Source organism: Hippocampus zosterae, chromosome 12 (genome assembly GCF_025434085.1).
Source record: "Hippocampus zosterae strain Florida chromosome 12, ASM2543408v3, whole genome shotgun sequence".
Lineage (NCBI taxonomy): Eukaryota > Metazoa > Chordata > Actinopteri > Syngnathiformes > Syngnathidae > Hippocampus > Hippocampus zosterae.
In genome coordinates, this window is record NC_067462.1 from 17,924,716 (window position 1) to 17,936,115 (window position 11,400).

The window sequence follows — 11,400 nt, forward strand, 5'->3', positions numbered from 1 at the left end:
TGCCACTGAAGAAAAGACAGGAGACAGAGCTGGAGGTAGTAGAGATTAAGATGTTGAGGTTCTCTTTGGGAGTGACCAGGTTGGATAGGGTCAGGGATGAGTGCATCAGAGGGACAACTCATGTTAGAGGTTTTGGAGAGAAAGTCAGAGAGGCCAGATTGAGATGGTTTGGACATGTTCAGAGGAGAGAGGATGAATATATTGGGGGAAGGATGCTGAGTCTTGAACTGCCAGGCAGGAGACCGAGAGGAAGACCAAAGAGAAGGTTTATGGATGTAGTGAAAGTAGCTGGTGTGAGAGAAAAGGATGCACAAAACAGGGTTAGATGGAGGCAACTGACTCGCTGTGGCGACCCCTGAAGGGAAAAGTCGAAAGGAAAAGAAGAAGGGTCGTACAACATGAAGGCGTTTGTTTGTGTGTGCGCACATACAAACAGGGCTGCTATGTTCTCCAGCATGTTGGAATTGTACAGCCGATAGGTTCTGTCCTCCCATTGACTCAACACATTGATGCACGGCTTCTGTTTCTCCAGAGGCAAATACATGTAGTACCTACAGTATAGAAGCATGCACATAAACAGACAGTTTTATCGCTCGATCGATCTATCTGAAAGTGGAGTGGCCGGTGCTCTGCTGCAGCCTGTAGCTGAAAACTGGATTTCATGATACTCAGCTGGTCCTCACGCTGTCCAACTGTCTTTTCAAAAAGCATTTTATATTTACAAATGCGCATTGTTTCTCTAAAGTGAAGAAAGAAAAATGACTTAAAAAAAAATCTACTCTACAATTTTGCAGCATTTATTATCGAGTGTTGTTTTTATGCTTGATAGGTCATCTGTTGAAAGTACCTTCTTAATTCCTTGGCATGTACTGGCAATTAACATTCAGTTTCAAATCACCTATTTTGCCAGTGATATTCTTTTGATGCACTCTCTGAATTAGAAGTTTTTCTTCATTACAGCATTCACCTGTTTCCTTCGACGAGGAGCGGTTTCTGGGGACGTGTGGTGGACTTCGAGGTCCTGCTGGGGTCTTGAGATTCTCTGGGTAACAGTGGGGAGGAAGCGAGGGTCCTGTCTGAGAAATCTTGTGCCTGCCTCCTGCGGCTGAGCGCGGGACTTGGGGTGCTCAGGCCGGGCTGGCCCATAGGCTCCTGCACGTTACCGCAATTCCCTTGGCAACAAAATATAGCAAAGACACATGACCACTGACCACTATTTCAACCACAAATACACAACTAATAACAATAATTGAAGCTGCAAACCAAATGGCACAACCTGGCCACATACAATCCGATAACTGAGAAAGCACTGATGAAAGTTAGAAATGACCTCCTTGTTATTGAAGCAAAGTTTTTTTTATTTGTACATACCTTGATACAATTGACCATCACTTGTTGAAGAAAAGGTTTAAATCCAATTTTTCAGATTGCATACTGCTTGTGAATATTGGTACTGGTGATGAAGTAAAATGTTATTTGCACTGTTCTTAACCCTGTAATGCCTGACCCATCAAGGAATAGCCAGAAAAATCTGATTTTGGGGAACTGAGATGTTCATTAACCCTTATAATAAAATCCACAAAAATGTTTTTGCCATATCATGTTGTTTTAGATATTTGTCACATCACATTGATAAATAAGCATTATGTAGATTACATCTGAAAATGATAATTTGGGGAAAATCATATTTCAAACCTGCAGTATCAAATTTGATACAGATGATTTAATGTAATATACTCAAACCTCTGTTCAATCAGCATTCAATCAATGTGGGAGGAATCCAGAGTACCCGGAGAAAATCCACGCAGGCACAGGGAGAACACACACACACAGAACTCCACACAGGGAGGCTGGAGCTGGAATAGAACCCTGTACCTCTGCATTGTGAGGTCGATGCGCTAACAACTTGAGCACCAGGCCGCCCGTATGCAATATTATATGGTGTATTGCTTCACTTACCCAGTGAGAACTCAAATGTTACAGGCTTGTCTCCAATCTTTCTGTCAATCATGGTGGCTTCAAACAAGGCCCCAAAGAGCAGGAAATTCTCTCTGTTCTCAGTATTAATCTATAAAAAAATAAAATAACCAGACATCTTGAATCATCTGCTCCCTCCCCTTAACAATACTTTGCTTTGAATGACCTGTCAGGAATGGTTTTCTTACTGTTGGCGGACATTCCACAGGTAGAACCTCCGCAACCGCTTTCCCTTTGTCGTCATCAGCTGTACCTCCAGATGTCCCCCCGGCTACTCCTCCACCCGCTGGGGTCTTACCGTCCTTCCCTCCGGCTTTTACTGCCTTTGCATCTCTTATGGGCTTCACCATTCGGGCAAGTTTGGACTCTGGGCCTGTCCCGCCTGATAGGATCTCCACCGCCAACTCTAAAAAGACACGCCCCCTGGAGGCAGGAATTTATCTACTTGATTGGTTGTTTCTTTATTCTCCTAATCACCAATATTTTTAACAAACCGATAAGACACTCCCTCTCCAATGCCCTCGTTAAGTTCGGCTGTGTCGTCACCCAGAGAGTTTCTGACGGAGCCATACAAGTTAATCCACGCGGGACCAAAAGTTGGCAAAAATCCTGTCGAAACATCAGGACTAGGGTTATATTTCAGCAAAAAGTTCCTACATCGCGAAACTCAAACCCACTGCCTTACCTCTGTCGCCATCTTGCTCATTAGAGATGCGCCTCAGGTCAAAGTAATGGGTTCCTATGGCAACGTTACTCACACTTCCTTCATCCCAAACCTATGAGGAAACACGTTTTGGATAAAAACATGTACGACGGACGCTTGGACCTTTAACGGTTTCAACATTCGAGTTGCATAAACCGTCAGTTGGCACGCCTGTTGAACTGAGTCTCTCAATCAAACGTCACTGAGCTGTAAAATTCATGGACAGAATTGGCAAACTACTTCACTAAGTTGCTCAACGACAAACCATTTGGCCAAAAATTTAGACTCGTCAAACTGATTTGCCCTTCTGTTGAGAGAATTGTTCGACTTTTCATCCGCCCTTCCAGCTATAAGTTCTAACCATCAAACCTGAGTTGCGTAATTTCACTTAGCCTAAAATTCAGAAATGTCCAATAGAAATCTTAAACCACAGAATTTAATTGCCGAACCAATGAACTTTAACCATCAAATGAAGTATCGGAACAGTACAATAGTTGCTCAATCGGTGAACCTATTTGCTCCACCATCAAACTGCATCATTAAACTGTCAAACCCATTTAACTGTCTAACCCAATTTCTGATGCGCTGAACAGACGTGCTCTGCTACCTAACCCAATAGGTCAAATGTTGAACAAAAGTGTTGATTTTGCCGAACTGAGATGGTATACTGTCAAGTGGAGTTGCTCAGTTGTTGCACTGATTTACTCAACTGTCGAAACAAATGCCAAACCAAGGTGTACAACATCAGAGAGACCCGCTGTTCTCTACATACAAATTCCAAAACATATGGATTGGAAGGCAGAAGCTTTCAGACCTGGATCTTCATCCTCTGGCACAGAGGAGGAAACATCTCTGTGAAGACGATTTGTTCATTCCACACTGGATCTGCGTTGGACTTCTGCGTGGACGTGCGCCCCTTAGAGGTGAGAGACAGAGAAGAGCTGGGATCTGTTATGTGTTATATGAGTCGAGGCTGTTTTTCGAGGAAGGTATTCACTGGGGATATAAGTTTGGGATATTTCGATATACTTTTTCTTTTGTTTTGACTGTTTTTTAAATTCGTGTAATTTTAATTAGTTTTAAGAATTTTTAAATGTGTTTTTATTGTTATTTTTTTAACCATTAGTTTTTTATGTTTGTTTTTTTGCTAGGTTTTAATTGATTTTTTTAATTAGTTTGAGTATTAGTTTTATTTATTTTTATTTTTTTACTGTATAGTTGTGGAGTATTTGTTGAGTGCATGATTTAAAAAAAAGGTCACATTACATATTGTGGAACAAAGTAAAATACAATTCAAACACCTCCTCAAACTTTCTTGTTCTATACAACCAAAGAGTAATTCCAAAATAAATACATTTAATATCAACACTGAAAACTAATTTGAGTTATTCCAATAGTTTCCGTGAACAATATTAACCGTGATCTACACACAACCCCACCATTTGTTTGAAGAAGCTAACAACCACGAACGGGTCTATGAGTGCTGTGTTGTCTCCAATGAAAGCCTTCGTGACATTGGCCATGATGCTGGAGTTGTTGCGAGGAAGACCTTCCGCTCGATACACCTTCACAGAAAAACGAGCCCAGGGACGTTCTGACGGGAATCCTTCTGGTATCAAGAGGTTCCTAGTCAAAGCATTTTAAATATGTAAAAACAACAGAGGTTCATTTGCTTGTAAAGAGATAACTGACATTGAGCCCAAGCGAGACCAAAAACAAAACAAAACAAAACAACAACAACAACAACAAAACTAGAACATTAATAAAACTTGACTACATACTTTTCTATTTGTTCCTCTGCATCACTGGCTTTCATCCCGGGCTGCATGGCATCACCCTTTGCCGAGACACTAATGTCACACTTGACGTAACCTTTGCACCCTGTGCTGATGTCACCAGGGACCGTCAGCATTGCCCACTTGTTGATGAATTGGTGACCTCAAATAGAAAAATAAAAAGCATGTCAAGGAAAGCCGGTATTAATCTGACACATTGTGTGGACCAGAAGAAATAGAAAATGCCTCATTCTTGCATTTTTTTACTTCTTTGAGTTAGAATATGTCCCAATGTGTTTGTCGATAAAATGCATAGCCACATCAGGTATCGATTGTCATGTCTGTCTGTTTTGTTTTCGGTTCCAGCTGGAGGGAAAAGGCGCACTTGTTCCACATTTCCCGATGAAGCCTGCCAAGTATTTTAGGACTGCCAAGCTGCCAAGTTGCTTGTCGGATTATTGACCTTGCTCGCTGTTGTGCTTTGAGTGTTTTTTTTTCTAGACTTCTCGATATTATTCAGTCGCTCTTGTTTTGTCATTCATTCATTCATCTTCCGAGCCGCTTGATTCTCAGTAGGGTCGCGGAGGGTGCTGGAGCCTATCCCAGCCGTATTCGGCCAGTAGGCGGGGGGCACCCTGAATCGGTTGCCAGCAGGGCACACAGAGACAAACAACCATCCACGCTCCCATCCACACCTAGGGACAATTTAGAGTGTTCAATCAGCCTGCCATGCATATTTTTTTGAAATGTGGGAGGAAACCGGAGTACCCGGAGAAAACCCACGGAGGCCTGGGGAGAACATGCAAACTCCACACAGGGAGGCCGGAGCTGGAATCGAACCCGGTACCTCTGCACTGTGAAGCCGACGTGCTAACCACTGGACTACCGGGCCGCCCTTGTTTTGTCATGGAACTTTAATTATTTTCATTACTCATTTTTTATCGATCTTGATCTTTGGTTTGGGGTAGTTGGACTGCCACAATATCAACATTTACCAACCAGTTGCATTTGTAAGATAACGTAAGCGACAACATGCAACATTGCCATAATGTCCACCTGGTTGTTTGTAGACTGTCCACACGTCCAGCTTGAAGGAGCCGATGCAGAAGCTCCTCAACATCTTGGAGTGCATCACCTTGCAAATCGAAAGAGGAAAACAACCATGAGGCGTTCAAGCGTCTGACAAAACCATTAAATCTACCTTTATCTGACGTGTTTGAACTCACCGTCAGCCTGATGACTTTGTCGAAGAAGATCTCTTTGTAGGCAAAGAAGTCAAACACAAAATACTGAAAGCAAGAAAGGAGGGATGGCTCCATTACACGACTCACACTTGATCTGAATGTTCATTCCTATTCCATTTGCAGTGTTCCTTTTGTCATTTAACTTTGTTCATCCTCCCACCTCATTGTAAAAGGGAGCGTTGGTTCCCTCTTTGACTGTTGTTTGTTTCTTTTCGTCGCCAATCTCAATTATGACACTGGGGTCGATATTTTCACCAACCAGCTGCTTGGCTTCTGTGATGTTAATTGCAATCTGCACACACAAAAATACATGAAGTACATTCAACCACAGTAATTCATGTTTAAATTAATGTGCCTCTGATAGTGTACACTCTATACAATACACACATACACACACTCACACACACAATGCACACTCACACTGCACACAGTATACACACACAAATGTGTGTGTTGTGTTTACCTGGAAGCTCTGCGGTTTCTCTTCATTATCCTGAATGCGAGTCTTGAGTTTGGCCCTGGAAAAAGATGGTACATTATGACAGGAATATTGAACAAGTAGTAAAGCATGTCGTATGATTCACTGCTGTGTAAAATTTATATATTATACATATACATACATACATATATATATATATATATATATATATATATATATATATATATATATATATATATTATATATATATATACTGTATATACAGTATATATACAATTTTTAAAAATACATACAGTATATATACACAAACAGACACACACACAGACACACACACACACACACACACACACACACACACACCATTAAAAAAAATATGAATCAAAATCATACTAATCACGTTCCAATGAAATCGAGATATTGTGATACCCATAAATAAAATCAGAATAAAACGAAGCGTGACATCAATCGAAACACAGTCCATGTACAAGAACCTTTTGGTGTTGGGCATGATTCTGGCTCTGATGGCCGAGAATCCATGTTGATCATCCTCGTTTTTGTCCTCCGGCAACTGAGATGTTTCGGAACTGACCTCCCCTTCACCGTCTATTGCAATAAAAAGGAAAAATGATGTACAGTATTAAAAATAAAAGTCGATGTGCATATACATAGACATACATATATATACGTACATACAGTACACATACATATATTCACATATGTATGCTGCATAAACTTCAGCCACAAGTCACAACATCATATATGTGCACACTGTATATACAAACCCCAATTGAAGTTGGGACATTCTGTAAATCTCAAATGAGAGCAGAATGTGCAAATATTTTTCCACTGATCTGAACATGGCTCGGCGACAGAAAACAGGTGAGCTCTGATTGCTCTTTACCTGAGCCCTGAGCAACTTTGATGTCATTGTCAGTTGACAGAAAGTGGCAAATTGGCCATCCCCTGAGATGGCTAAAACAGATTAATTTTGCTGCTAAACCCATATTCATCAAACGCAATATGAATCAGAATGCAGTGTTTTGACTTGTGAAGACGCGTAGAACAAATTATTGGAAAGAATATCTTGGGTTTGACTTACCCTTAAAGTCTTTAAGTTCATCCATGAGTTTAGTGAGTTGGAGGAAGGGTGGGCGGTGGGGGGAGCACATTCAGCAACCACCTCTGGTGCTCATTTGAGAACCACACCAACATTTTTATGTGTACCCTCTGACTATACGTTCTATGGAGCAGTGAAATGTGCACCCTGCACGGTCACTTGCAAAATATTATGAAAGTGTATCCTCAAACACAAGCGAAATAGAAACAGAGTGAAATAGAGAAATTCAAAATGCCTGGCTCAATGTCCTGGCTAACAATACATAGTGTTGAACACAAAATGAACCTAGCTGGCTCGTTGAGGAAAACCATTTATTGTTATGGGAGACTTGTATTTTTAATCGTCTGTTTTTGTTTGTATTTCATACTTGTCCGTCAAAAATGTTTTTCAACTGAAACTGGTTCTTGGTGTGAAAAAGGTTGGGACTGCTGCACTGTGCTTAAAATTTTTTAACCCTTTTCATGCACCCTGTAACCCAATAAGATGATAAGCTGTCCACTCTGGTAACCGCTGTCCCTAAAAGGGTTAATGGCAACCAACTTCGACTCGACTTCAACACATAATAGCAGATTGAAATCTGACTCAATATGTAGTCAGTGAACCCCTAATTTAAAGATGTTTTTTTACAAAGTATTATTGCAACTGCACAACTTGTGAAAACCTATTAAAGACAAGCGAGTGTTGAAACGTGAAAGTTCACATTCATCCACTGTTGTATGGTGATTCACAGGGTTCAATTCTGGGGCCTCTGCTGTTTTCAATATATCTGCTGCAGTTGCATTCCATCTTAAGAAAACATGACATTTCCTTTCACTGCTATGCAGACAACTGTCAGGTAAATGTCCAGCAAACACACTTTCTTATTGAGGCCACTTTTGTCCTGTCTGGAGGAAATCAAGGCTAAGATGGCACAGAATTTCTTGAATTTCAATAAAGAGAAAAATAAGTGATGGTGTTTGGTCCAATTGGCCCTTGTACATTCTACAAGACTATGGCTTGGGGCCTTATCTAAATCAACAGTCTCGAACTTGGGTCTTAAACTGAGCAGTGATTCAACAGGAGCTTGAAACAGTACTCCATGCCTTCCTGCTATACATTAGGCCAGCCACCACTCTGCTCATCTTTAAAACTTGTCTTAAAACAAATACTGTACTCCTTCTTTGGCTTTTGACACCGCATGAGATTTGGTTTTGTTTTTTTGTCACTACTGTATGGTTTTGACTGTTTTTGTTGGATGAATATTTTTTTGCTCTGTGTACTGTATTGGCCCGAACATAAGACAGTGTTTTTTGCATTGAAATAAGAAGTGGGGTCGTCTTATATTCGGGGTCTAGACATTATACCCATTCACGACACTAGATGACGCCAGATATGAATGAAGCAAATGCTGAACTTGACCCCCGAGGCCAAAGTGAACCCCTGCCACGACGAATAAAAATAAAAATAGCGGTAAGAAGGAAAAGAGAAGAAAATAATAGAAGAGATAACAGAAAATGGAGAAATGTAGTGACAATCTGGAGAAAAGTGGGTCAAAGATCGGCCAGGTTAACCGGCTGAGGAGAAGTTATGATGTCATTTACATTTCAAAAACCAGAAGCCATTCATTTACGAATGTGATTTGAATGAGGCAAAATAACGGTGCTTTTTCTCTCAAACATATTTTTATAATCATTTGTTTTAGATGTACTGTAATTATTTTCTGTATAAAAATGTATTTGATGTTCAAAAAGTATTTTTTCAAACTTGAGTCTTGAAAAAGAGGGGGTCGTCTTATAATCAGGGCCGTCTTATATTCGGGCCAATACGGTACTTTGTATGCAGGTGTGGCTGTTTCTAGTGTTCTAGAAATACAGCTCAGCTGAGGTGAGAAAAAAAACAAAAGTGACCTTTCATGAATATGAACATGTGACTGTTTGACAAAGGTGAGTCTCTCTCTTTCTCTTGGCTGCGCACACACACACACACACACACATACACACACACACCCACACACACACACACACACACACACACACACACACACACACACACACTCACATTGATTAATGTTAGCATGGTTTTATTTGCATTCGGTGTGTGTGTCTGAGGACTTACCTAAAGCAGCCTTGTTTGCCAGGACCATGTCTGAGTGGACTTTCTTCTTCTTCTTCCCTTTCAGGCCGAACATCAGCTTCGCCTTTCTGCTCACAGAAGACACCAAATTACTAATTGAACCATGTCTTTGTACTTGCACAATCTAATACAAATGCAACCAAACCAAGATCATACTGTTATTAAATACAATTAAATTCCCTGCAAAAACCCCCCAAAACAAAACAGCATGGACCAGGATGGTTTAGTTGCGTTTTTGTGCTGCTCTTGTGCTACCAGCAAGACCAGCAGCAAATGCAAAACAAAACAGCCGAGACAGCAAACAGCCAAACCTTCGGTCACTGGGTAACTCATGCTATGAACTGAGCCACAGAGTCACAGTAGGGCCAGCCTGTTGCTGGGGCCCTCTCAGGAGCTGGTGAGGTCTGCTGACGCCCAGGTTGTCTTGCTGGTGTCACCAGCTTCCGGCAGGACAACAACAGCATGTTGGTCTTGCTTGGTGGTTTTAGCTCAGTTGATAGAGCGGGTTGCCCAGTGTTTGAAGGTTTGGGTGGTTGGTGATGCTTTTGCTTCTGGTCTTCCAGGCACGGGCGGGGTGGTCATCGGGAATTTCGGGAAAATATTTAGATTTTCGGCATGGTAGCCGAGTGGTTAGCGCATCGGCCGCACAGTGCAGAGGTTGTGGGTTTGATCCCAGCTTCGGCTTTCCTATTTTTTTTTTAATTGACTGATTGTGGATTATTGAATATTCAATACCTGTATGAAGGGTGAAGATGTTTACATTTTAAATTGTAGAAAAGAAGAACTTTCACCAGTCTGTACACTGATAGTCCAGAAAAAAATTTCCACCTCCCATTATAAAGTATGTAATACAAATAAATAAAACAATATTCTGTCAACTTAAATACAATCTTCGTCTTGGGGTAAAAAAACAATTGTGAAACTGCAAAATATTGTGTTTTAAAATGTAGGTATTTTTTTTTTTTTTAGATAGCACAAAAAGGATTTGCCTGTAATTTAACGGAGAACCCCTCATTGGCTAAGAAAATATGTGAATAAAATTGGTTTATATTTGCATTTTTTTTAATTTTAGAGAACAATAAAACATACACAGTACCCTTTGACGAACGCAGACATCTCGTTGACAAACTTCAAATTCTTTTCATACGAGGTTTATAATCCAAATTGGGACTGTTAAACCTTGGTTCGAGGTCTGTGCTCTCCTGAGTTGCATTCTGGTTCTTTTCATACATGGTTAGAACAAATATGCAGCCCAAAAAAATAAATTTGCTCACCGTTGTTGTGTTGTAGGACTTTCTATAGTGTCCATCTTGTTCTCTAGCAAACTAAAGAACCTTCACGTAATTTATTACTTTTGGTCGCCGCTGAATAATCAAAAAAACCCAATGACACTGATGCAAACTGATCCGGATGGCTCCTCTCAATATAAAGGACGTCCTAGATGGACACCCTTCCAACTTCGACACCTTTTGTTCTGGTCTCCAATTCAATGACTTTCATGCTGCTCTTTTATATTTACACGTAGTGTGTTGGTCAAACCTCTTCCTCATGCCAAACAAAACATTTCGGGTTGTTCAATTGTGATTTTAACGCAAGGACCTGCCCACCTTCTTGTGAGACTCACATGCATCACACACAATAAATATTATTGTGTGATGTGTATATATATATATATATATATATACACATCATATATATAAGAAAGATATATATATATATATATATATATATATATATATATATATATATATATATATATATATATATATATATATATATATATATATATATATATATACACAAGTGTAGACAACACATGAAAATGACCACCGTGTTTCATGAATTAGCCAGATTCTTACCTGAGTGCAGGATCCATGGTCGTGATTGCAAATGGTGGAGGTTTGCAGACAGCATCAGCAGCTGGGTGGCGTCTTGATCATGTGGCTGACACAATGTCAAAAGTTACATCACGACGAGACATTTACGAACAAACGTTAAGTCTGCCTGAGTGAATGATTGCTTCTTATGTTTGC

The 11,400-nt window shown here is 40.4% G+C and overlaps 1 protein-coding gene across 1 annotated transcript in view; it reads right to left on the minus strand.

Annotated features, from left to right (window-relative positions):
* Nucleotides 1–10,856, minus strand: part of fer1l6 (fer-1 like family member 6) — a 36,643-nt gene extending 25,787 nt beyond the window's left edge. The window contains exons 1-16 of the mRNA XM_052082950.1: nt 10,642–10,856; nt 9,350–9,435; nt 6,630–6,741; nt 6,163–6,217; nt 5,860–5,991; nt 5,682–5,744; nt 5,512–5,590; nt 4,462–4,618; nt 4,120–4,306; nt 3,495–3,596; nt 2,663–2,753; nt 2,472–2,586; nt 2,166–2,400; nt 1,960–2,068; nt 968–1,172; nt 431–551 (exon numbers count right to left, since the gene is read on the minus strand). Coding sequence (XP_051938910.1) covers nt 431–551; nt 968–1,172; nt 1,960–2,068; nt 2,166–2,400; nt 2,472–2,586; nt 2,663–2,753; nt 3,495–3,596; nt 4,120–4,306; nt 4,462–4,618; nt 5,512–5,590; nt 5,682–5,744; nt 5,860–5,991; nt 6,163–6,217; nt 6,630–6,741; nt 9,350–9,435; nt 10,642–10,676 — 1,884 coding nt within the window. The 5' untranslated portion in view covers nt 10,677–10,856. The remainder of the gene's footprint in view (nt 1–430; nt 552–967; nt 1,173–1,959; nt 2,069–2,165; nt 2,401–2,471; nt 2,587–2,662; nt 2,754–3,494; nt 3,597–4,119; nt 4,307–4,461; nt 4,619–5,511; nt 5,591–5,681; nt 5,745–5,859; nt 5,992–6,162; nt 6,218–6,629; nt 6,742–9,349; nt 9,436–10,641) is intronic.
* Nucleotides 10,857–11,400: the final 544 nt, after the last annotated feature.